The 25524-nt window shown below is 41.5% G+C and overlaps 3 protein-coding genes across 4 annotated transcripts; 1 reads left to right on the top strand and 2 right to left on the bottom strand.

The window, feature by feature from the left end:
- Positions 1-247: 247 nt before the first annotated feature.
- Positions 248-7679, bottom strand: otomp (otolith matrix protein). The gene is made up of 9 exons (XM_051078327.1): positions 7137-7679; positions 6805-6941; positions 6321-6423; positions 6005-6190; positions 5152-5326; positions 4502-4569; positions 2915-3099; positions 2396-2567; positions 248-2253 (listed from the first exon to the last, which is right to left on the bottom strand). Exons 1-9 carry the CDS (start codon positions 7225-7227, stop codon positions 2243-2245), a joined length of 1128 nt encoding a protein of 375 aa, XP_050934284.1. The 5' UTR covers positions 7228-7679; the 3' UTR covers positions 248-2242.
- Positions 7680-11196: 3517 nt separating this feature from the next.
- Positions 11197-18822, top strand: acvr1l (activin A receptor, type 1 like). 2 transcript variants are annotated; one of them, XM_018663633.2, is made up of 10 exons: positions 11197-11364; positions 12092-12175; positions 12596-12850; positions 13002-13219; positions 13693-13792; positions 14669-14815; positions 14959-15234; positions 15838-16035; positions 16154-16284; positions 17306-18822. In XM_018663633.2, exons 2-10 carry the CDS (start codon positions 12103-12105, stop codon positions 17435-17437), a joined length of 1530 nt encoding a protein of 509 aa, XP_018519149.1. In that variant the 5' UTR covers positions 11197-11364; positions 12092-12102; the 3' UTR covers positions 17438-18822. The 2 variants fall into 2 exon arrangements, with proteins under 2 accessions (XP_018519149.1, XP_018519150.1); XM_018663634.2 differs by having other exon boundaries at positions 13005-13219.
- d2hgdh (D-2-hydroxyglutarate dehydrogenase) lies at positions 17800-24948 on the bottom strand. The gene is given in 12 exon segments (XM_018663631.2): positions 17800-18631; positions 20259-20545; positions 20760-20925; positions 21822-21964; positions 22397-22540; positions 22694-22862; positions 22973-22996; positions 22998-23167; positions 23259-23398; positions 23483-23540; positions 23634-23987; positions 24745-24948. Coding segments are annotated over 10 exon segments (1620 nt in total). The 5' UTR covers positions 23977-23987; positions 24745-24948; the 3' UTR covers positions 17800-18631; positions 20259-20282.
- Between the last annotated feature and the right edge of the window lie 576 nt (positions 24949-25524).

Consider the following 25524-nt stretch of genomic DNA (forward strand, 5'->3'; position numbering starts at 1 on the left):
CTCCCCTTGTTTCTTCCTTGCCATTTGCAAACGACTGAAAGGGAGCAAACAGCCTATTTCTAACTCTGTATGTGTGTGTGTGTGTGTGTGTCTCTGTGTGTCTGTGTGTGTGATGTGAGTGAGAAAGAGAGAGAGAGACAGAGAGTAAGAGATGATATCAAGCATAATTCATTTCCACACAGATATCATGTAGCTGTTTCAGGATAATTAGAAGTGAGCCAGAAAGGAAGAGAGGATTATTTTCTTTATCATCATTCATTTAATTGGTTGAAAAAAAAGCTCTACACATTCAGGCAGCGAGGAGTATTTACATTGAAGCCTCTTTAAAGACTGTCCGACAAATGCAAAAACAAACAGCACCAGTGGTACCAGAGTTGAATTAGTACAAGAGATATGCCTTTACCCTTCACTAATGAGGTGAAAAATATAGTTTCTCTCAAGAATTTGTGGTGTCTTTCATCTCGCACAGTCACACTTGGGAGTTTTTTTTTGTCATCAAAAGCTGAAATGTAACATACACGGTCTGCTACGGGAGATTAAATGTGACAAATTTTTAATTCAGACAGAAGGCATTAGATTTTGTTTCAAAGTCCTGCAAGAAGATTAAAAAGAAGATCATCCTGTTGTACTAGTTCTGATTGGATTTCTTCCAGTATGATGAGGTCCAAAAAAAACAAAAAAACAGTTTGACGAGGAGAGAACTTCATCTGGTTTATCAGTTTATTGCCGAGCTCTGTGGTGCAGAATGAGGAAGAAATAATAGAGGTGGAGGCGACGAGAAAAGCTCAGAATTACGGTCTGTTCCACATTTTTACAGTACATGATTCTCTGTGTCAAGTAAGGCTTTTAAACAGGCTGGTGATTGTCTTTAATTACAGTGACTGAAACGTCTCATTCATTTTCTTGGCTACCACCATTTCTCCGTAGCGCATTAATTCAGTAATACTCTTCTTCGTGGCAGTTCTTTGATAATACAACACACTGCTCAGACTCATTTCTGCAGCCTCGCACATCCCCCTGTTACCAACTACTACCACCCATCATATCAACATCTTGCTATTGGTAGCAGTGTTTAAGTATAAATGACATAAAATAGAAAAAAAATTACTTTATGTGTTGCTATGTGCTATGTATAAAAACAGAAGCAGGAGAGACTGGAGATAGTTTCAGCGAGTGCGTTTTGGGACTTTGGGGTGAAGCAAATGTTGTCACAGATGAGAAAATTATCAAAGCTTTTTAAAAAAGAAAGACTCACTCAGGGGTCACTGGAGGGAACCCAAGCCCTAATCCCCTTTCTCCCTAACTGTATAGTGAAACAATACACTGTGAGCTGGCACGGTCAGGTCCACCATACCAGACGTGAGAAAGCAGTGATCCAAAGTCGAAAGCTATACAAGCCATGGGAAAAGCAGCAATCCTATCAACACACGCACAGACACACACACACATAAACGTACAGACACACATAACACACACTTCTCTCTCTCACACACAAACAGTAAAATATGCCAGACTGCCAATTAGGGCAATAATGGCTGTGGGAAAAAAAGCGTATACTCACACACATGCACACACACGCATACGCATACAGTTGCTGAGTCTTCTAAGCTCATAGTTAATAGCACCCTGTTGTTCAGTGCCAGAGACAGACCCTGTGGGAGGAGGGTGGGAGGGTGGTACTGAAGCTTAGACTAATGCAACAAGCCAAGAAGAACACAATCTCCTTTTTTTGTATATATAAATCAGTTTTGTGGGACACTTTTTATTCTTATGGTGTAATCTTTATCAAAATCCTCTTTTTAAAATGCTTTAAAAAGAGAAAAGAATATGTCAATAACACAACGACTACAACTCAACTCATAAACCTGCACTTCTTTTCTGTTGTTTTCTAATTCTATCCTATTCTTTTATATGTCCTGTCCTTTCTTCCCAACGTCCTTTTAATCACACTCAATTTCAGAGACGTTTTCTAGAGGTTTTTTCTTAGCCGATTAGTCCCTCTTAGTGACGTCCTGCCCCGCCGGCCAGCATATTAGAGGACGTAGTAGGTTGGAGGAGGACGAGGATATAATAATGGAGAACGGGTGGTGAGACGCAGGGAGAAAACAAACACAAACACAAAGAGCCGAGTAAAAAAAGGAGGAGAGATGGCGAGATAGAGGGACACAGATGGCAGGGAGGCAGAACGGAGACAGAGGGATGGGGTGGAAGTTGATGCTCTGGATGTCTTCCTCCTGTTCCATCAGCAGAAGCCTGTTGGAGGGAAAGTGCAGTAATGAGAACAGCTGCAGTAGACACACACACAGAAAACAGAGAACACTCCTCCAGCCACTTAACTACCTGCTCTCCATCAGCAGATCCACAAAAACACACAGGCAAATAGACACACACTTACCCTCACACTCGAAGGCTTGCAGCATGGTGGTGTAAGTGGGACCCAGCCAAGAGGTGTAGCTACTCAGAACCCTCTGCAGGTGGTGGGTGGCATCACTGAAGAGCAGATCGGATTCGCCATAGCCGGCTGAGCTGAACAGGCTGAAGCCCTCGGTGGTGTTGCCAAACACATTCTGCAGGAGAGAGAAAGTGTGTGACAGCATTTAATGCATCAGGGCATGCATAGATGTGCGTTGGCGCGTACATATGTGTGTGTGCGGGTGTGTTTCTTGGGGACTGTGAGGATATGTCTCTGTGTGTGTGTTTGTACGTGCACAGGGGATCAGCACAAGATGTATCAGTCATTCTGGCGTCTCCCACACACTCAGAAAGGAAGAAGGATGACAGTTTAGCAGATACCTACGTTCTGAGACGTGCAGATCAATAACACAGACTCCACAGAGATATGAGATAGACATAAACACACATAACTGGGGAATAGCACACACACACAGCTGATGCAATTTCTGTCCACACCCACCTGTAAACGTTCCAGGTATTTCCAGACACGGCACTTGTCCTCCATACGCACCACCACAGCGTTAGTAGGTACGGCTGCCAGGTGGCATCGTTCATGCTCGTCCAGGCCCGCCTCGCTCCCATCTGGGCACAGCAGCTTCAAGTCTTCTAGCTCCAGATCCAGGGCCCAGGACTCCTGGTTCTTACCTGAGCAGGGGAGAAATGAAAGGAGTCAGGCATTTTGGGAAATACACTCAGTAAATTTTAGTGTTAGTGATTGATACCAGGCTGGAGACAGCAGCAGTTTAGCAGGGGGAAACAGATAGCCTTGGTCTGTCCAAAGCCAACAAAATCTGCCAGCACCTTTAAAGCTCACTAATAACACGTTACATCCTGTTTGTTTAATCTGCACCATAACTGAAACACACAGACTCCAAAAGGTCTCTGCACCTAGCTCAGAAGTAATCCCACACATGACCACCCATGAAGTCAAACATTGGAAAGAGCTAGGCTAGCTGTTTCCCCCAGACTTTAAGCTAAGCTAACTGGTTGTTGGTTGTGGCATTGCATTGAGTGGACAGACAGAATGAGAGTGATATCAATCTTCTCATCTAATAACTGTAGTCAGCGATGTATCCTCATACAAAGTCTTTGAATCAAACAAAATACGTGCAAGTATTTTCCTGTGTCCTTATATTTTAACTACATTAATATTATGTATTTTTTCATGCCGAATTGAAGTTGTTGAACAGCTTGTAAGAACTTCTGTAGTTGATTTTGTGCACTTATTCATTTACTTATAATGAGGAATTAATCAAACATAGGATTTCCCATTTACAACTGAATCAGTATATGTTGACTTTATTTGCTGAATATCCCTTTTAGAGATTTGGTTCGCCACATATAACCATATAACCAAACAAATAATTAGAAGAAAAAATGTAGACCACCTTGGAACCCCCCACCCCCACCCCCACCCCCAGACAACAGCACCGACCTTCTGTGTTGTTTTGACCTCCGTTAATTGGTCTGACTCCAGACATTTCTGAACCATATGAGAAAGCGTGCTTCGTTAAGCAGCGACAGTGTTTGTGGAGCCGGTGTCAAACTGCTCCGTCTCAGCTGTACCAGCAGAGTCTGTGTAGCGTGACCGCGATAATGATCACCATTAATTTTGGATGTTGCCCAAAGCAGAGGAGCAGATGCAGCAAAACACAGAACTGGGGCATTTCATTTCTGGACCTCAGTCTGTCTGTCTCCTCTTGTCTCTGTCTGTTTCTTTCCCGCTCTCACTTATGTTTTTCTACTTACTTCTTTATTCTGATATCTTATCTCTTTCTCACTGTCTCACAAACACACACACACACACACACATATCATGTAGCATTTCAGCTTAATTTGTTCAACACATTCTGGGTTCCACTGGATGCTGTAATACTCCTATGAGAAATATTGTGAAACAGTGACATCCTGTGTCTTGACAGGGACTAGCACTCTCTTCCGGCCTCAAATAACCCTCATCATTAATCATTTAAATTATAAAAATATAGCATTATGCTGTATAACTGCTGATCTAATCTCTTAACTTGCATCAAAATTTAACACTGACCATCCAAATTGTCAAAAACTGTTGTGTGTTTGACGAAGGCCACATCTCCAAGGTTTTCAGCCACACATCTGAAATGAGAACATGAAAGACACAAATTATCCGACACTTTTAATCTATAAATAGATCAAAACATGACCTAAAGGGAAAATCAGCACGCTTGGAAATGTGTTATTCTAACAGCATGACTCCAGAGACCATAAGTAAACTCTCATTGCCACCTATTGTTGCACTTTAAGAAACTGTTATATTAGCTCCTGTAGCTCTTTTATTCCCATGTCAGACACAGATATCATTATGCCAAAGGCTACCGCACAGTAATATACATGTGAACAGAGTCATGCCATTGTCTCTCATAACATGCCGGCAATGACTAAAACTGACACTGAAAGCAATTACAGCAGACAGAAATTATGTTGTTTGCATTCTCTCATTTGACTCATTCATTGCTGTATTAATATTACTATCATTACTGTGTTAGCCTTTTTTTTTGAGCAGGCGGCTCTAATTACTCACAGTTTGTTTGTTTTTTTAATGGAGACAGTCGGCTGAGAGATAAAGTAAGGCAGACACACAGGCAGCAGTTGTAACAACTACACCTCCTCTGGGTGCCATTGGTGTATTTGGTGATGTTTTTAGTGTCGATGTTGTACCTCAGTGCCCCTGCCTCTCCAAAGTGCCTCTCTCTGTGGTTGTTGGCACAGATGTGTCTGTCGTTCTCGTCTCCTATGCAGGCCTCGCACAGGTTCTTGGGGTTGTTGCCTCTGGGGTCGTGCTGGGGGTCCTTGACTCCCGGCACGCAGCTATAACCAAAGAAGTGTCCGACCGCTGATGAAAGATACGAAGAATGAGTGAGTGGAGGAAGTCCAGTCCAGTGGGCACTTAACTACCTTCCCTATGTCATATTAACCTGTTACCAGACACACCCGTTTATGTGCACAAGCCTGAAAAAATATACCCAAAATAAAAAAGAGTACTGTTCTTTGAGCCTTTAAATTACCCTGCTCTCCTTTGAAAAGTAACCATTCAGATTTTTGAAAACATTTTAACCAAACAAGTAATCAATTAATAAAGAAAGTAACTGGCATACATTGATCATTAGTTGCCAAGTTAATAATCCAATTAATGCCCATGTTCATCATACTGAAGGAATGTGTTTTTAATAGTTTTTGGACAGTGGAGCTTTGGATACAGAACTAAATCTCATCAGTTGGATCAGTTAATTGTTGGTTTTGGTCTGGTTATGGGATTCCTTGATCTTCTAATGTCTCCCTCTCTTCATCATTTCACCCCCACGCTCACACACACTCCTATCAGTCTCACATTTACAGAGAAAGATGCTCTGCTCTGTAACTGACTCTTCTCATGTTACCTCTAGTCTCCTCCATCCTTTCACCTCTTTGTTCCACATCACTGCCCCCCACCCCCCTCTTCTCCCTCTGAACCATCCACACATCCACTAACACACATACATCCACACACCACTTTTGTCCCGCTCTGCCTCACCTTTGGGGAAGTTGCACTGCTCCCCTACACTGATCTGGGAGGTGTTGACGAGGTAGCCAATAGGGACAGTCCATCCCACCGTGGTACGGATGCCGGGGTGACAGGAGCTGCGCTCGTGCATCTCCAGCAGGGACAGGTCTGAGGAGGAGCGGCGAGCCATTGCCACCACATAGTAACTAATTCCATCTGGAGGAAGTGTTTGGGAGAAAAAACAGATAAGGGGAGAGCAAGTAGGAATCCTTTAACAGACCAGGAGTAAGTCAATTCCTTATTTGGACTGACTCACACTGGGCAAGCTGCTCCAGTATTTACTTACCCACTCCATTGTGGGACTCTCCTGCAGCCAGCTCCAGGCCGTGGCAGAGGCCAGCAGCATAAATGTCATCTGCAAACATGGAGGCTGCATCTGCTGTCCCATTCTGAGGAAAAGACATTTATTTTGTCAGTGTCAGCTGGCTAAGATGCTTGGTTGTTCCAAAATGGGAACAAAAATATACAGGAAAGAGGCTTGTTTCTTTTCAACCTCTTCCATGGAGATGAAACTACTTTAAATGACATTTCTCTCACAGATCTGCTATGAGAAATACCACAAATAAATTAAAGGTATTACTGGAAAAACACAACAAAGATGCGAACACGTAGAGATGGTGAAAAGGAAGGAGGTTGAAGAATAAATCTACCCTAATGAGAACATATCATATTCTTATAATAGTATAATAATAATTAATGAAGAGTAATATTATGATATTTTGTAATGCAGACTGGACAATCCATTTTCCCATCCCTGTTTCTTTAGGTACCTTGATTTTGTCCATACAGTCTCTGGTGTTCAAGCCACGGACGCATTGCAACGTTCCTCTAATATTCCGAGCTGTGGCGTTCCCAGCCAAGTCCAGGCACTTTTGCTCTTCAGCATCCGACAATACACACCAGGAAACTGAACAAGACAGTAGAGAAGAGATGTATATTAAGTGAAAGTTAAATGCAAATTTTGAACAGTAAACTACAAACTTTAAATGGTTACACCTCATACATGAGAAAAGGGTATCCCCTACCCTTGTAAAACATTTAACAGTAGTTTGAACATACACATAGGTTATAGTTCATCATACGCCTGTTTAACATAATATACCTGTAGTTTTTTGATTGGAGACACAGCTGACAGACAGAAGAGGCAGAAGGAGGAGGAAAGCTACAGGCAGTCTTCTCTCTAGATGCTCCATGACGACTCTGGTAGGAAACCTGCTTGGGACAATGTCTCTAATACAACAGAGATGAGGAGCAGGTGGATTTCACTGAAAAAAAGTCACTCACCTGCCCCCTCCCTCTCTTATAACCTGGTCCTGAGACGGAGAGAGTGAGAGAGAGAGGAAGAGGGGGAGAGAGGGTAAAAGGTGGGAGAATGAGGCAGGTAGGCTGGCTGTAGAAAGAAGAAAACATCACATTATTCCTCTGTCCCCGCCTCTTAAGTAGAACTCCTCAGTGGATAATCCCCCCTCCATCTCATGATAGCAGTATAGCATTTCCCCCTCCAATTATCCACTGAGGCTTATCCCCAGCGGAGAGGATAGTGGTAGGCACATGTAGGCTCGGAGCAGTTCAGGTCACCTGGCACAGAGTGTCGACCTGGGGTCTTTAATTAAAAAAGCTGCGAACAATGTGTCTCTGTGCTGGAGCTGTGTTCATGGAGAATAGATACTGGCTGGGGCTTGCTCCGACTCACTGGAGACTGAAGCCCCAAGTAAGCAAGAACAAACAGCACTGGCTATTGTTCGCAGCCACGGGACCCAGTGGAGGGAAAATATATCGGCTACATGATACAATTCTCCCTTTTCTCTGTCTTTGTGCACACACACACACACACACGCGTGCAAAAGCATGCTCTCTCACACAGACACACACACTCACACACAGAGACATTTTTGTGAACTCCTACAGGGCTGACCAAGAATTAAATAAATCTGGTGAGAAATGAAATGAATTTATCTCCTTATCCACCTCCTAGTTGCAGTGTTATGCAATTCCAGATCTGTGTGACTGCTCAGGAGATGAAGGGTCATATTGGTTTTCAGGCAGATTCCTAGAGAGAGAGGGAGAGAGATCTTTTTTGGGGGGAGGGTGGGGTATGTGATCCTCGGCATGCATGGGTGAAGGGAGACGGAAGCACAGAGGGACTAAATCAAGCACTGGCATAGTATTCTGAATGAAATATGCACTCTCCCAAGATTTCCACTCATAGGATTTTCCCCAGGGAAACAGTTTAGCTGCAGGTGGTAAGCCACCTGGAGCTCAATGCATCTTGACTTGTAATCAGTTGAGCAGATAATGCAGCCACACGCAATTAGAGCTGCAATAATTAGTCAAGTAGTCAATTAGTCGATCAACAGAAAACTGCAACTGTTTTAATAGTCAAATAATTGTTTTAGTCATCTTCAAGGCAAAAATGCCAAATATTTGCTGTTTCCAGAGAGTTCTGGTCTGTTTGTTGGACATCACAAGACATGTGAAGACATCATAAGGGAAATTGTACCAGGCATTTTTCACTATTTTCTGACACAAAACAAATAACCTAGAAAATGATAAGCACATTAATCAATATTGAAAATAATTGTTAGTTGGTCAGCCATACACACAATGAATATGTAATTTGCTGCTATTTTTTCTTCTATTTGTCTTGATTTATTTTTACAGGGACAATACACATTGATCAGCATCACTGCAAATGCACCAGTGTTAGCCAAAAGGCTACTTCTCAACTGCTGTCCCTTGGCCAGATGTTAAATTAGCCATTAAAACAATTAACATGTAAAATCATGACGGGGGGAAGCAGGCAAATACATGAAGCCACCGAACAGAGCATAAAAAGCTAAAATGAGTGAGGCAAACAACATACAGAATAGGAAATGTACAAAGCAGGCAATTAATACAAAACAAAAACATGTAAATCAGACATCAGTGAATGGACTGCACTTACAAAGCGCTTTTCTACCTTAATGAATAAAGAGCATTCAAAATTTTCCTCTCATTCATCCGCAGCTGCCCAAACAATTAGCTAAAATTATTTATTATCTATTACTATCTAAAATCTGACACCATATAATCACGTTACATTAGAGAAGACAGAAGTAAAGTCAGAAAGGTATACGATCTGTCAAACACAGACAATATGTTAATTGACAAAACTTCATTAATCTTCTCTGTGGTTGTTTTAGTTTTAGGACAGATGACCTGCCCCATTCAAACACAGTGGGAAACCTGATATACACTTGTCCTTTCCACCAGAATGTCATATACTTTATTTTATTTACTCATGAATACACACTGATATTGGCATGACTATTTCCTCTCCGTGCGAGTAACACTTAATCGTAGTTTTTTTGTATGCTAATTCTGATGTGCGGTCACCGGTGCATGATTGGCTTCAGCTCCTGCTTTCTGCTTCGTGATTGGTGGCTCCCAGTCCAGCTCCACCCATCCCTCGGATGCAATCTGGGGTCTGAAACCTACATACGCTCGGCCAACCTGTTAGTTGGTGCGGCTTTAACTAAGCTAGCTAAAAGTGGATCCTGTTCGTGTCTGGTAAATGTTACTCATTGTATTATCTCGCTAGAACTAGTGTTATTTGAGGTACTCGTAAATCTGCCTGTAGACTAGGCGAGGTATTGGATTTAAAACTGATAACGACTTGCACACTGTAGGAATTTTCTATGCTAGGTACACTGGGGGCAGGGGTGAGGTTTTTATTTCCACTTTTGCCTTTATTTAGGATATGGTGGCGTTTCATTTATTTTTTGGAGAAACCCTCTTTGGTTATGTTGATTTCTTTTATGTAGATAAATAGAAATTACACTTTTATGCAATGTACTGTAGTCTGTCACAAGCATTGACAAAACTGATGAATCAGACATTGATCGAAATGTAGTCCAAGCTGCATCATACCAACTTTGTATGAATGACAGTGACTACTGCTGTGATGTTAGTCACTTCCACTTCATCAAATAAAATAACTAGGAATCGAGTCATATTTTCACATAATGAACTAAAAACATCAATAGAAACTCTCACATTTAAATGAAAGGAGACAGAAAACAAGACAGAAGATTATCAACTGAACAGTGATCAATATTATATAATAATCACTGTCTGCCTTGTTTCCAAATCTCTGTTGAGCTGTATACGTGACATTAGATCAGTAATGTTCACCCACACACAGAGAACTGTAAGATGACTGTAAGATTTGTCAGAGTTAAATTATGGGATACTCCACAACTTCTCCCTCGAAGCTGTTGCAGATGTCTGAGTCATACAGTTTGTATTTGGAGGGCATGTGCTCACACACTGCTCCAACTTTAACTCTATATTTAGGCCACTCTGTAAGACACATGAACATTGAACATTTATTTAAATGAAGCCGTTTGAGAAGTTTGGACAGAAAACAAGCTGAGATTTTTGGGTAAGACTAGCACAAGCTAAAGCTTCCAGTCATGTGGTAACAGGTAGGGCAACCATGACCACATTAATCAGCTGTCAGGAAGCTTCTGTAACATCTCTGATGAAGACAGCAGGCTTGGCAAAATGCCTCTTCAGTTGACTGTTTACATGTTATTTCCCTGTGAATTTTAGTGCACACACTGCAAACAAAATGAAGTTAATCTGCACCTGAATGCTGGAGACAAGAGTTTCTGTCTTCTCAGTGATGGAGATGATGTTACACATATAACATTTACAAAAGACACTTATCCAGCACTGTAGTCTTGTATTCAGACCTGGGGGGTAGAAACTCTATATTTTTATTGTAACTGTGAGGAAGCAATGTGGTAGATTGGTGGTACCTAGTTGCTCATTCCATGTATCAAACGAAAAATATTAACATGTCTGTCAATGTCAATCAACATGTTTGTCAGTTATGGTTATCTCTCTGATTTATTTGATCCTGTCCTTCTGTTGGACTCCAACACTATAGTTTTAATTTCAAGATAGAAAGCTGTTAAAACAGCTATATATATATATAGTAGTCTAAGTAGTGAGTAAGTAAGCACGACTTACTTACTCACTTGAACTGTCATACACAGATGATTTAAGTTATTCCCTCTTAATATTAACATTAATACCACTGGTGTTGAGGTTATTTTTGCCTACAGCCTGCTGGAGGACTCCTCTGCCCCACAATGCATCTTGATGGTAATGTTTTGGTGACGTCATGCGTAGCTGTAGGGGAGAGCAGCCAGTGGGTGGGCTGGGCTGTGGTCCTGCTATCAGCACTTCACGCCGCAAATCACACTAATAACATTATTTAAACCTGCTACACGGATACACAAACATCACAGCATGAGTTAGAGACTGCACTTCGTGTGTGCCAGGTAAGTGTGTATTTTTTAATCGCTGACTTTTGGCAGCCCTCGCCCGGCTGCCAGGCTGTGCTTTGTTGCTGTACAGCTAGCTTAGCTTGCAGGGCTAACGGGGCAGCCGTCTGTCTGACTGGCGCCTCCAAGGCGCCTGTGGACGGTCAATAAAACCGCCTGTTGATGGCCTGTTAGCCACAGCAAACAACCAGGCCGCCAGTCTGTGAGGTATTCTAAGAAGGTGTTGTTGATAGCTTTGTGTGTTCGTAGACTTTATGTCAAAACCAGAGGCTGCGACATTGACATTTATGGTGTTAGCTTGCTAGCGGAATTCATGTTATTAGTTGTTGTCACTGCTACATTAACTGTTAGCCTGCAGAGGACCAGCTACACTAATACAAATATTACCTTTAAAGGCGTTAGTAGTGATTAGGTTGTTAATCAACAACTTAATAACGAATATGATTAAAGTACGTCAAGGTAAAGACTTTTAACTATTTGTATCTCTGTGTAAGTAAATTCCTGTTTATTCGATAATCAGTGATGTGTATCAAATGAACCTTTGACAAAGACAAACAGAGGACTCTAGGTTCAGCCATTAGAAGCTGTAGCTTCCTCTCTGTCTGAAGCCTTGGCAGGGATCATCAGAAAACATAGAGGGGCTAAATGTAATTATCCTCTTTGCAAGAGTGTACTCATTTGAACTCTCACTGGCTCCTCTTCCCTCCTTCCCTCCCTCTGACAGTGCACTGAAACATGGGTCGTTGCAGTGTCCACGTCCTTCTGCTGCTCTTGCTGCAGGCCCTGCAGACATCAGCTGAGGGCTCAGGTACTCTGCTCAACTGTCTTTCCACTCTATATTAATGTTTGCAGACATTATCAGTTGTCAGTTCTTTGTGTGTGTACACTGATCATGAGCAGCATATGTACATAGCTGGCAGCTGTTCATTTTTAGTGAGACTTGGCAAAAAAAGATGTAGTCATCACCCATTTCATTGGCAGCAGGGGGCAATTTCATGCCAGCATTTTGAAGTCTGAGGTTTGAGGTGCATTCAGATGATCTAGTACATTTTACTATCTATGTCATTGGCTCCAAGGTTTTAGGCTTGTGACTCCTTTTAATAAAACTATGTCTAATCATGACCTTAGTATAGGCTTGCTGCCTTGTATAAATCCACAGTGCGTTTGTGTTTGTATGTTCTGTGAAACAGCATGAACGTATGGTGAACTCCTATCATCTCTTCCACAGATGGACAGTTGGTGTGTCTGTGTGATAGCCCTACATGCCCCCAGGTTACCCGCTGCCAGGGAACCAGGTGCTTCTCCTCTGTCAAAGTGGGCAGCAGCGGGGTGGTGTTTGAGCATGGATGCCTGAATGGGCAAGAGAAAATCCTTTTACATTGCTCCACAGCTCCGTCCTACCACCAGGCTATTTTCTGCTGTTCTGAGTACATGTGCAACGGAAACACCACTAGGAGCTCTCTGATGTCTCTGCTTCCATCAGGTAGGTGGATATCAGTTCATAACATGCTTAATTTCAGCAAGGAAGTGAATTGTCAAATAGAATAAAGATATTCTTACAAAAGATAAGACACGTCACTATCTAATTTTTCCCTTTTCTCCACTCTCTGATTCCTGACTACCCTTCCCCTCAGAAGATGAGCCGGCAGGTGAACCAGTTCGGTATCGTGTTGAGACCTTAGCTCTCTTCGTTCTCGGTCCGGTGGTGGTTCTGGCCCTGCTGTCTGTTGTGTCAGTGCTGGCCTGCAGGAGGCTCCACCACGGCCGTCTGCAGAGGCTGCAGGAATTTGACACCGAGCAGGGAGCCATAGATGGCCTCATCTCCTCCAATGTGGGAGACAGCACTTTAGCGGTAAGGATAAGGAGAGGTTCTTATTGAAACTGTTGAAAGGGATTCACAACATAGGAAAGAGATTTCATTCTTCATGTTCTGTGCACTCCCTGTCAATGTGTGCATCTGTAATTGCAAGGTATTTTTGGCCTAAAGAAATCATTTTCATTCATACCAATTTTGCCAACCTTAATTTACCTGCATCATCCTTGAACTGTCAGTCAAGGTTTGTTGGGGTGCCTACAAGTTGGTGAAAAGACTTTAAATGCAGTTCTACAAGTTTTATTAATATTCCATTTTCATGGTGCACTGTTTTTCCCAGCTTTTTGTGTGTGTCGGGAAGATTTTTGCATAGATGAAGACGAACACCTGCACACTGATTCTAAAACACATTTTGTGCAAAAGTGCACAATGTTTTTAAAAAGAGCGCATTGCACCAACATGTGATGTGTGTATGACTATGCAGCTAAGATGATATCTGTCCTTGTCTCCAGGACCTGTTGGCCCACTCATGTACATCGGGTAGTGGTTCAGGTCTTCCCTTCCTTGTCCAGAGAACTGTGGCCAGGCAGATCAGTCTGGTGGAGTGTGTAGGTAGGTGAAACAGGATTGGATTCAAATCTTTTTGTTTGAGAAACTGATTGGTTTATTCATTATGTGATTTAGTTAAGAGTCCTATTGGAAACTCACGTCACAGGCATCAAAATATTTATAAAACACACTAAACAAAATCATACAAACATAATCCAAAAGTAGCATATGGCACAGAAACCACATTGTCATCATTAGCTTCTTAATAATCAGGAAAAAGGAAAGCACATTCAGACATTTCTCTGCTCAACAGCATGGAGCACAGTCAGTCAGTCAGTCTTGCGCCATTTACACATACAGACTATAGTCCTTCATGCTCAGTTTCACTTTGCTGTTCACATCAGTTTTTTGAATGACTGCACATATCTATTCTAGGCTGCAACCCATATTAAGATACAAATCTGACAGCAATGTCAAACACATGATGACAGTGTAACAATAATAGGAGGTCACATCATTTTTTGACTGACTTCAAGCAACTGAAAAAACACAAGTCATCTGTTACTAATTCTTTCCATTTATTTAAATTTTTTTGTTATTGACACATGCTGTCTAAAATTACAACATTTGTCTTAAGTTGGTGATGTAAGGTTTACTCATTGTCATGGCAACTCTAACAAATTTCAATTTGAGCGATCAAATAAAAGTATGTAGGTCAGATGCCTTGGGATCCTGTTTTGTACCAGAGTATGATACAGTACAGATTGTACCAGTTTGGAATTGGAAAAATGTGGTTTCGTGCTGCTTTGTGCCATTGATGTGGAAATATCTCATCTGAAATCATACTCAGAGCTACCTCAGTATGAATGTACCCATTAGGCAATATGAAAATACACCCAAATCATATCAAATTTCTCTTCTTTCATCCCTCTTTTCCAGGCAAGGGAAGGTATGGAGAGGTGTGGCGGGGTCAGTGGCAGGGGGAGAACGTGGCTGTTAAAATCTTCTCCTCAAGAGATGAGAAGTCCTGGTTCAGAGAGACAGAGATCTACAACACAGTGCTGCTAAGACATGAAAACATACTGGGTGAGTCTGCTGCACACAAATATGAAGTCTCGCAGACTGGAAGGGGAAAATGGGAAGAGAGTTGATTGAGGCACAGTTTGATGATTCTTTTAGATTTTGCTCTCATCTTTTCACACTCCGGTCTCCTCCGTCTCTCCTCTCAGGCTTCATGGCGTCTGACATGACTTCTCGAAACTCCAGCACCCAGCTGTGGCTCATCACCCATTACCATGAGAATGGTTCGCTTTATGACTACTTGCAGCGGGTTGCCGTGGAAACATCAGAGGGCCTGGCGATGGCGGCGTCAATAGCGTGCGGCCTCGTGCACCTGCACACAGAGATCTTTGGCACGGAGGGGAAACCAGCCATTGCACACCGGGACCTGAAGAGCAAAAACATCCTGGTCACAAAGGAGCTGCGCTGCTGCATTGCAGATCTGGGTCAGTTGTTTTTCTACTACTTTATCTACTATAACCCTTCATACTCCCATCATTATATCCAAAGCTACATTCAAACTTTAGCTGTATGTGGTACAGGGGCTGCCTGTTCAAACCGCTAACATGGCCATTAATTAACATAAACACCACTTAAAGTAACGTTGAAGTTAATATATTATTATACATTTATCCTTTAATCAGTTAGTAATTTAGTGATATATTTTTCTCTAAGAGAGCATTGTTTTTTCCCCAATAAAATTAGAAATGGATAAAATAGTGTCTTTGTAAAGGTATACTGTAGAGTTTTCATTGTAAACAACAATGCTTCTCACCAAAATGCATTGTGTATCCTAAAGGACTAGCAATGTACTGAAGGCAAATACTAGCCCCAAAGCATATTTTTAAGCCTTTGAAACCTGCATTGTGTATTTTGGATTGTAGTGTTTGTCTCCTCTTTTACTGATGTGTTACAAAGTACCATTGCAATTATCAAACCCCTTACCTAGTGTGTATTCATGTGGGTATGTGCCACAGTTTCTGTCTATTTCAGGGCAGGTGTTTTGGAAGTCGTGCTATAATACTGTGTATTTTGTATGAATGTTACAGGGCTGGCTGTGACCCACTTCCAGGCAGACAACCTGCTGGATGTGGGCAACAATCCCAAGGTCGGCACCAAGCGCTACATGGCACCTGAAGTGCTGGACGAGACTATTCAGACAGACTGCTTTGATGCCTACAAGAGAGTGGACATCTGGGCCTTTGGACTGGTGCTGTGGGAGATAGCAAGACGCACATACAGCAACGGTGAGGATATTTTAGCTTGTGAAAAACTCAGCGTGACTGTTGTATTTTGGAATCAATCTTTGGACCCTATGGTCAGACTGTTTTCTTTAATTTCTGTCATCTCAATTTCTCTCTCCAGGTATTGTTGAGGAGTACAAGCCTCCGTTCTATGATCAGGTGCCAAATGACCCCAGCTTTGAGGACATGAGGAAGGTGGTGTGTGTGGAGCAGCAGAGGCCTTTCATTCCCAATCGCTGGTTCTCTGATCCTGTAAGTAGTTATCTTTTTTTTTCCCCCCAATCATTCCTGTTCCTCTGTCATGTCAAAATGTGGGTCAGCTATAGAGGTGGACAGTGGTTTGTCAAAAGACAAATATTACATTTAACAGGATGATTAAACTGACAGGCAAGAATCAAAAACATATTTCTTCTAGATATTTTTTAAAAATTAAAATAATTCATATGGTCTTACAAAATACCACTGTATAATTTTATAGGCTTTAAAAATTATCTGAACAAAGGATACAGGAGGATACAGGGAATAAGAGGGGGGAGATTAGTCCTGTTAGTCGGGGTCACTCGTGGACATTGCTCCCTTTTAATGGGTCATGAGCTATAAAGAGTTAGGAATCATTGCTTTTAAAGGATATGACTGATTTGATGCTCACAACAGTGTCAAGCAGGATGTTGATCTCCCTACTAGAGCTGCCACGATAGGTCAATTAATGAATTAGCTCATCTGGGGAAAATTAAATAGAAACAACTGATATTCAATTAATGGTTTAAGACATTCCAAGTTCAATATTTTAGGATCTGGACTGTTGCTTGGACAAAACAAGAAGTTTGATTACATCACCTTTTGCTCCAGGATATTTCGATGGCCACTTTTCTGTGTCATCTGATGTTTTTTAGACCAAATGATTAATCAATAGCGTTCTGGAGGACAGTTAAGAAAAAAGCCTGTTTTTATTTAAGTGTTTGGATGTTAGGGATACAAATTCTAAACCTCTATTTTGTACTTTTATGAGCTTGTTATGATGTTAGCCTCGTATTTACAGGATATTTACAGTTACAGCTGCAACTGAAAAATTAGCAACAAGATCAAGAAGAGACTGGTACCGATGCTAGTAAGATGGCTATACCCTGCTTACAACCAGAACATCTTTTTATATCTAAAAATAAAAAATAAGTTAAAGTTAATGCTAAGTTTTTTCTCACTGTAGTTGTATTACTGCATGGCTCCTTTTATTTCCCATCATCTTCACTGTCTCTCTCTCTCTCTCTCTCTCCAGACTCTATCTGCCCTGGTGAAACTGATGAAGGAATGTTGGTACCAGAACCCCTCAGCTAGGCTAACAGCACTGCGCATCAAGAAGACCCTGGACAAGATCCACAGCTCTCTGGAGAAGGGTAAGGAGTCGTGAGAGGGAGAGGAGCTTCAGAGGCAGCTGCCTGATGTCAGGGATCGGCTTAGAGAAGAGCCACGCGTTTGTTAAACAAGAAAGGGGCGATAAGGGGGACTAACAGAGGACAGGAGGAAAAGAAGTCGTTCAAGTGTCATCCAGCCTCATCTTTCTCTTGCTCTCTCACTTTTCTCTTCCTTTCTCTGTGGTTGCCTTCCTCCCCTTCTGACATCCCTCTCTCTGACTTGAAGCCCACACACACGTTTGGACTCGTCCTGTCTGAATAAGCCAGCCTTTGCTACGGGACACAAACCTGTTGCCAATGTGTTCGCACTGACCTGAACTTTGGACTGTTACTGAGTGTGAAGAACATGGATGGCATATTGTAGTACCCCATCCCAATGCTTTAATGCCCATTTAAGACTGCTCTGGGTTCGGCCTTCTCACACACAAACACACACACAAACACTAGATGCTGAGAGTCTCCTACAGTACAGTTTCTGACCCCCAGCCAGTGGTTGTGGCACGCGGTGGTGGCATTCTGCTCAGAGACAATCGGAAATATTTCACTCACTTAGCTTTATGAGAACATGCCAACTACAGCCACAAACACACACACTACAAACACACTACATTCACTTACAAAAGGAAAAGAGCCAATAGAAACAATTGTTTTTAAACTTTTTAAATATAGTATGATATTTATGTATTAAACCTCCACTGCTACCACACTACTGAGGATATGTAAGACTGATATACAATGGCGTGTGAGACGGACTGTATACATATATAGGCATTTAATCTACTGGACTTTCTGTACCCACATTGTCATTATTGGAGCTAGTAGGAAATGAAATAGTGGAAAAAGTAGGAAAATTGTTCCCGCCAAGCTTGTTTTGACCGGATAAAACACTACAAGATATTACATGTTTATCCTGGTGGTTCCTGGAGTAGACATACAGTAAGTACCTGCCAATAGGAAATTAGTCTGTATCTTATAATAAGAATATGAAATTAAGTGATCCTCTCTGCCTGGCATCTTCATAAACTCACTGTGGCTGATTAAAAAAAAAAAAGTCTTCTGTACAAGCAGAGAGGAATCAAGGAAGACCTGTTTGTGGTAGAGCTGGCTTTGTTTTTTTGAAGTTACTGGAGGTGAAGTTGGGCCTCCATTTCCTCCTCTTGTCTCCCATCATGCCACACTGTACAAGTTGCCTGAATAATGAAAAAACAAAAGCACTCCATCTTCATTTGGAAACTGTTATACTGAAACAACAACTGATACAGTTGCCTAGGCGTGCAGTTTCAAATGAATTTGTTCACAAATGCTGGGTTTGTTTTGGAAAAAAATTGTTGCTTTGTCTTTTTTTTATATGTAATAAAACATTTACTGCACTCTTGCTTAACTATTTGCCAGCCTATTTTATAATTTTAGGAAACGTTTCTATGAGTAAAAAGTCAGAGGATAGGTTCTTAAAACAATAGTCAGGTGCCTGCAGGAACAATGAAACAGGTTTTGCTTGCTGTAATCTTTCAACCTGTTGCTTCTGACCATTAAGAGATCCCTTCTAATATGCTGCAGTGGAGGGTGAAAGATGTGCACTTGATTTACTGTCTACTGACGCACCATACTAATTCAGATTCAACTCTGAATGCATCTTTACTCTAAATGAGGACTGTGGATTTTGTCCCCCATAATTTACACTGACAGTTCATTAGAGACAGATCTTTCAATTGCCACTATGAACAGGAGGAATGATTACAACAAGAAAAACCTGTTTCATTGTTCCTGTGGGCACCTGACTATTGTTTTAAGACAGATTTGAAAAATCCTATCCTTAAAAGCTTCAACCTGCAGCTGTTGAACACCACATCTCCCTGAACAGTTGTCAGGAGGCCTCATATTGTTAAGTCAAAATTGTTCATACTCTAATTGGACTCTTGTACATGGGCTGCAATTTAAATGCAGAACATGTGGACTCTGACATAAACAGAGCCGACTAGCAGTTACACATTGTAGCCTTAAGTAATTATACAATTTGAAAATGCTTACAATATATCCAAACTCTAATCATTCTCACGTTACAAAATGTCCTTAATTTAAAAGGTTCTGTATGCATGTTTTTGCTACCGCTACATAGCCAACGTTAGCATTAACATCTGTTTACTGACCAAGACCTTTACAAGATATGTTGGACTCAGGGCAGACTGGATGCTACAGTAAGTCACTATTGCAGAATGGTGCTACAAGACAGGACAGGATTGGGCTAGTTGGTTACCATGTAGAAGAAGAGGAGTGATAGAAGCAAAACAAGCGTTAACACTGGCTTCACTTTCCACTGCTAGAAACAGCTTTTGGCGAGTCAAGGAATGAAGTTTGACACTGAACTTGCAATGTTCCTTCTAGACTGGTAAGTAAACAGCTGTTAACGCAAACATTGACTATGTGGTGACAGCAAACTTGTTGGATACTCTGTGGAACAAAGTCTAGATTAGATTAAGGCTACTCTGAGTAGCAGAGGTAGTTGATAATGTTTAACATTAAGTCTAGAGACTACTGCAAGCTGCAGCTTGTTGATGTGGATGTAATTCTAAAAGTAATGCTTTACGCACATGCAAAACGAAACTACTTTTTGAGGTACTGGGAACATATATAACAAGCAGACATCACTTGGTGTTTGCGGGTTGCCTGGCAAATGCTGTTTCTTGTGCAAAACCTGCAGCTCTGCACTAAATGTGTGAAAAAGGTTATCACAGGAAGGACATGGGGTGCCACAAAACCATGAGGCAAACAGGCTGCATATAAAGCTCCTGCGTGAATTCTACATAAATTTCCACCTACCCCACAGCAGTGAGACAGTCTGGGTCATTTCATGTTGTCTGGTAAAGTCTTGTATGGGTTGAGAATGCCCTTCGGGTCCAACATGGCCTTGATGTCACCCATCAGAGCCACAGCCTGGCTGGATTTACTGTAGTAGATGTAGTTCCTTTTCTTCAGGCCCAGTCCGTGCTCAGCGCTGATGCTGCCCTGACAGCTGGCTGTCCACTCATAGACGAACGGCTCGATGGCAGCGAGGAGAGAGGGGTCTTTGGCAGGAGAGGTGATGTTTAAATGGAGATTACCATCACCTACAGGGGGAAATCATGAGAGATTGGGTGTGGGTGTAAGTGAAATGAAAACAACATTTAAACTTACTGTTTTACATAATTCCAGAATGCAGATTTTATTGTAGGTACAGTAATTAAAGAGATGCCAAGAAATCATATTATTCTTGCAGGCCACTATTCCCTTCCTGATCTACTACACTTCCTGATTCTCTCTCTCTCCATCTGCTGGTCTTACCTACGTGTCCATATCCCACCACACTCTTGGCCCGGTCCCCCAGGTGCTCCCTCATGTCTGTCACCAGCTGGTAGATCCGCTCCACTGGAAGTGAAATGTCATACTTGTAGGTGAAGCCATCGTGAGTCAGCGCTTCCGTGACACGTTCACGCATCGACCAAAGAGCCTGAAGAGTCGGAAATGGAAAATTTTATTGCATCATCATTATTACCAGCCACGACAGCAGGGCTGGTACTGTTTTCACCTTATGAGTCTGCGTGTGTGTGTGTGTGTCATCATGGCAAAATGTGGAGACGCCTACTGTAGTGGGAACTATGACAGAGGAGGTTTGGAGTACTTTGGCAGGTGTCTGTGCTGCGTACCTTCCCATCTTGCTATCACGTCTGTCATCTTGTGCCTGTACATGGATGTCTTTTATAATGCTAGAGTGATTTAAGCAATTTATGTGATGTTTGAGGTTTCTAAAAAAGGAGCATGTGCTCTATTCAGCTATATTTCTATTAACATTAATATTCCCCATTCCATTGCTTTGCATGTGTTTTATTTTGTGCTTCTGTGTTGTATGTTTAAAAAAATATACATGGCAATGTAATATAATGGTGTTGTGTATGATGTTTTTTATTCTCTTAATCTGATGATGATCTAAAGAACTTTGTCATTTTGATCTTATATTTTATTCTGTCTTTAAGGTGACTGTAACATCTGTCAAGGGACTACAGATGAAAAACAGCCACTTGGCTGGACTGGCACATTTACAGCTAGTATTTATTATTATCTCTGTAAAATAAATAAAAAAAAACTAAAAATAAACAGAATATTTTGGGGACGATTTTCAGCTGTGGAATCTGTGCTGTAGCATGTTTTTACAGGCAGCAGGGTGGTATGTGTTCTAATAGTTTTTGGACAACAATGGAGCTCGATGGCACAGAGGAATCAACTTCAGACTTTAGCCACACAGACAATACTTTCGGTCTTTTTATAGGCTTTGTTGATGATTATAAAAAACACTGTATATCACCAGATTTATCCTTTAAAAGATAAGAAACAATGAGGTCAAGTTACCTTTATTTTTGTGTCCTCAGTTGCCACAGTTCCGTCAGTGACCAATGAAGATGTCATTGCCTCCTCTAGAAAGTTGTGGAGTTTCTCTCCATCATGTGTCGGGTCAGAACCAGATGTTTCTATGACGACATAGAATGGGCACTCTGCAAAAAGGGTAAAGAGGCAGGTGTGTTAGCATTTATAATATGAACACATAGAAAACAAATAAATGGTTTAAAAATACTATAATGAAGTTGTAAGCAAACATATAGGTATTTTAAAGTGTTTAACCCTATAATCATTTGACAATATACTGTAACACAATTGTAATCAGACATGTTTTGTATGAATATGATGTATGAAGGTTGTTAATTGTATAAATATGATTATAGTTATATTGTACTGTGTTATTAATTATTCATTATCCACTTATACACCAGTTATGGATGCATCATAGGAGAAGTTACAGTTGTTAACAAATAAGAGACACTTAAAAATGTGTTTATACTGTACAGCTATATTAAAGTATGCTACAAACAAAACCAAGTGTATATATACTGCTCCTTAAATACTAAATAAAGGCAGTGTGGGCCTACCAGAAATGGGATTGGGTAGTTTGAGGTGCGTGTTCAGCAGCCTCATACATTCACTGTCCAGGAACTCGAACGCTGACAGGATTTCTCCCAGCATGCCTCTGCAGAGCTGAAATGTCTTCAGCAGCTGCTCGAAGGTCTCGCAGCCTAATAACACAGACACAAGTGACTGAATGATCAACTAGCAGAATTTAGCAGCTCATTTATATGAACAAGCTCATCTAGATCTTAAGGAACTTTATTACATTTTTCAGTTAATTATATTGCCCTCAGATCTGAGAAGAAATGAGAATATCCTACCCAAGAAAACCACGTTGACAGACTTTGGCTTCCGTGGACAGAGGATAGATACTGCTGTGATGACCCCCAGTGTACCCTCTGACCCTATGAAGAGCTGTTTGAGGTCATATCCAGTATTATCTTTCCGCAACGTGGCCAAGCAGTCCAGCACCTGCCCATCTGCCAACACCTGTACATGTCACATACATACACACAAACATTAAATCAATGATTTTATCTTTCATCATCAGAATCATGCCATCTCACACTTTTCCTCCACGATTTTGAAACAAGACTCACCACCTCCAGACCCAGCACAGTCCCATCGCAAGGAGCCGTATCGCAGCAGCCGCAGCCCACCTGCATTAGTTGCCACATTGCCCCCAATTTGGCAACTGCCTTTTGCCCCAAGATCCAGTGGCATGATGTAGTCCCTCTCCTCCAGGTAGAGAGACAAGTTCTCCAGGACACAACCTGCTTGGCAAGTCAAAATACCTGAAAAAACAGAGAAAACTGTCAGTAGTTAGCAGGTTTTCCAAATACAAACAGCTCATTTTAGATGAAACTTCAGAATTTGTGGACTTACCAGAGATGCTATTAAAGGTAAGGATCTTGTTCATAAGAGCAGTGGAGAGGATGATCTCATCATAGACTGGGACACTTCCTCCAACCAGCCCAGTGTTGCCTCCTTGAGGGTTCACCGCCAGGTTACGGCTGTTGCAATAACTATAGGAGGGGATTTAAACACTGAAACACTTGATAAACAACTTACATTTCTATCTAGCACTTTTCCAATTATTTGTCCTTTACCTGAGAATTTGAGAAACTTCCTCTGTGGTCTGAGGTCTCAACAATACTTCACTGGAACCTGAAGAAAAAATTATGAAATATAAAAATTCATTAGTATAGTAAAATGAATCCTAACATGGAATGAGTTGAATTCAATTCTACCAATCATCACCTTTCACTGTTTTGAGCCAGTCCACATTACTGGACTCCAGCAGGTCTGGGTCAGTGATGGTTCTGCCTGGTAGGATCTTCCTGAAGAAGGACAAATCCTCCTGAGTCACTCTGGAGAAAGGCAGCCTCTCTGGGGCTGCAGCAGGAGACGACTTGGGTCCATCTGCTCCAGCGTGTAGCTTACGAGTGAAGGCCACACACTGCCCTGAGCTGCAGGTGAGAAATGCACTGTGGAGGTCTACAGGTGAAAGTCTGGTTGTGGCTGTAGATGAGAGGGCACTAGTGGGCCTCAGATGTCGGAGCACTGTCCTCAGTTTTGGAGTTCTTTGAAAAATCGCTGCCATGACTGGAGAGGCTGTCAAAGAGGTTTGATGAAACACAAGATAGAAGCTTACAAACCCTTCAGTGAAAGACATATTCTAATTTCTAAAATCTTGTTTTCACGTCTCAAATCGTTTGTCAGCTTCATAGCTAATATTTGTTACTTAGCAAGCCCCTGCTGTAATGAAGCAGTCTTCAAGTACCGTCCAGCTGTAACTGGGATTTCAGTTACTGATGTGTGCTTTATTGGATCATGTGACTTTACCAAAGGTGTGTGATTTTCTCTAATCCAACAAAAGGCTAGCGTTGAGAATTTTTCATACAGTTGTGGACACAAATACCCTCTGTAACCAAGTAGAACTTCACAAAACAAAAACTTAATGTGGGATTTTATCTTTGTGACATTTAGGGACTGTTACAACTCTCTTCCCTTTTCACCTGAAACGCGAATCTGTTTCGTTTAATAGCGTCAATTTGTTTCTGTAAACTCTTTCCACATGATGCAGGTGGAAATGTCTATTTATACTATGCATGTTCTTGTTGCTTTAAAGGAAGAAGAGACAGGTTTGCAAGCTGCTTCCCTGTGGCACTGACCTTGCAAACTATAAAGTGACACTGCTTCACAGACAATATCTAAAGACACTACGCTGTTATCACCAAAATAAACTAAATAAATAAATAAATTTCTAGAAAAACATGCCTTGCATCAGATAAACCAGGTGACGCTGTTAGCTTAGCTCAATTAGCACAGTTTGACAAGGAGCTAGCGAGCAACATCCATCGTTACTTACCACTGACGGTCACTCAACAGCCGGCACCTGACTGTTCATGTGTCTTTTTTCGTGTCATGTCTCAGGGTGAAATCTGTCACAAAGTTCAAGGCCAGTTAAGTGACTTAGAGATGTCACAGTCAGTGTTAACAATTAGCATGATAGCAGGTTGGTGCTGCTGAGGTTGACGCCGGTGAAAGGTCGCGGCGGAGAATCGACGAATCAGAGGCCTTCTTTCTTTCTGCTCGAACCAATAAGCGTAAACCTTCATTATCATTGAACAGCCAATGGTGACAGTGGTAAATAAAGGAGCTAGTTTTTACTCTCATTCGTTACTTTTTACTCATATTTTATCATTTCAGGGTATTCATAACAAACGTACCAATTGATGTTTAGATCTTTAAAAGTCTATATTGTTATTAAATATATAATTTATATGATAAACAGAGATTTTGTTGTAGACCACCACTAAATTACATCACTTACTTATTTAGAATGGAGCCTAATGAGATGAGTCTCATGAACCCTCTTTTAGTGCACCTCTCTTAAACAAAGCACTAATTAAGAGTAGTCCCATATACAAGTTGTGCAACAGAATTTACATAATATCTAGTCACATAATCAAAGGTGAACCTAGTCAGGCTGAACACAAACCACTTGTGTCTACCTACTTACCTGTACATAAAAGTTACATGTTTACATTGGTTACCTTGTATGTTCTTGATTTAGCTGTATGCTGAATGTATATCTCTGTTGGTTCTTGACATTGTATGTAAGTACACTGGGAGCTCCTGAACACTG

This window comes from Lates calcarifer, linkage group LG19 (assembly GCF_001640805.2).
Source record: "Lates calcarifer isolate ASB-BC8 linkage group LG19, TLL_Latcal_v3, whole genome shotgun sequence".
In the NCBI taxonomy this organism is placed as follows: Eukaryota; Metazoa; Chordata; class Actinopteri; family Centropomidae; genus Lates; species Lates calcarifer.

Excerpts from the sequence above, each read along its gene's own strand:
- otomp (XM_051078327.1), bottom strand. The coding sequence starts at position 7,227 with ATGGAGCATCTAGAGAGAAGACTGCCTGTAGCTTTCCTCCTCCTTCTG. Across the intron at positions 6,424-6,804 it reads ACTGTATGGACAAAATCAAG|AATGGGACAGCAGATGCAGC; the intron begins GTACCTAAAGAA and ends TCTTTTCCTCAG. Across the intron at positions 2,568-2,914 it reads AATACCTGGAACGTTTACAG|AATGTGTTTGGCAACACCAC; the intron begins GTGGGTGTGGAC and ends TCTCTCCTGCAG.
- acvr1l (XM_018663633.2), top strand. The coding sequence starts at position 12,103 with ATGGGTCGTTGCAGTGTCCACGTCCTTCTGCTGCTCTTGCTGCAGGCC. Across the intron at positions 12,851-13,001 it reads GATGTCTCTGCTTCCATCAG|AAGATGAGCCGGCAGGTGAA; the intron begins GTAGGTGGATAT and ends CCTTCCCCTCAG. Across the intron at positions 14,816-14,958 it reads AAGACATGAAAACATACTGG|GCTTCATGGCGTCTGACATG; the intron begins GTGAGTCTGCTG and ends CTCTCCTCTCAG.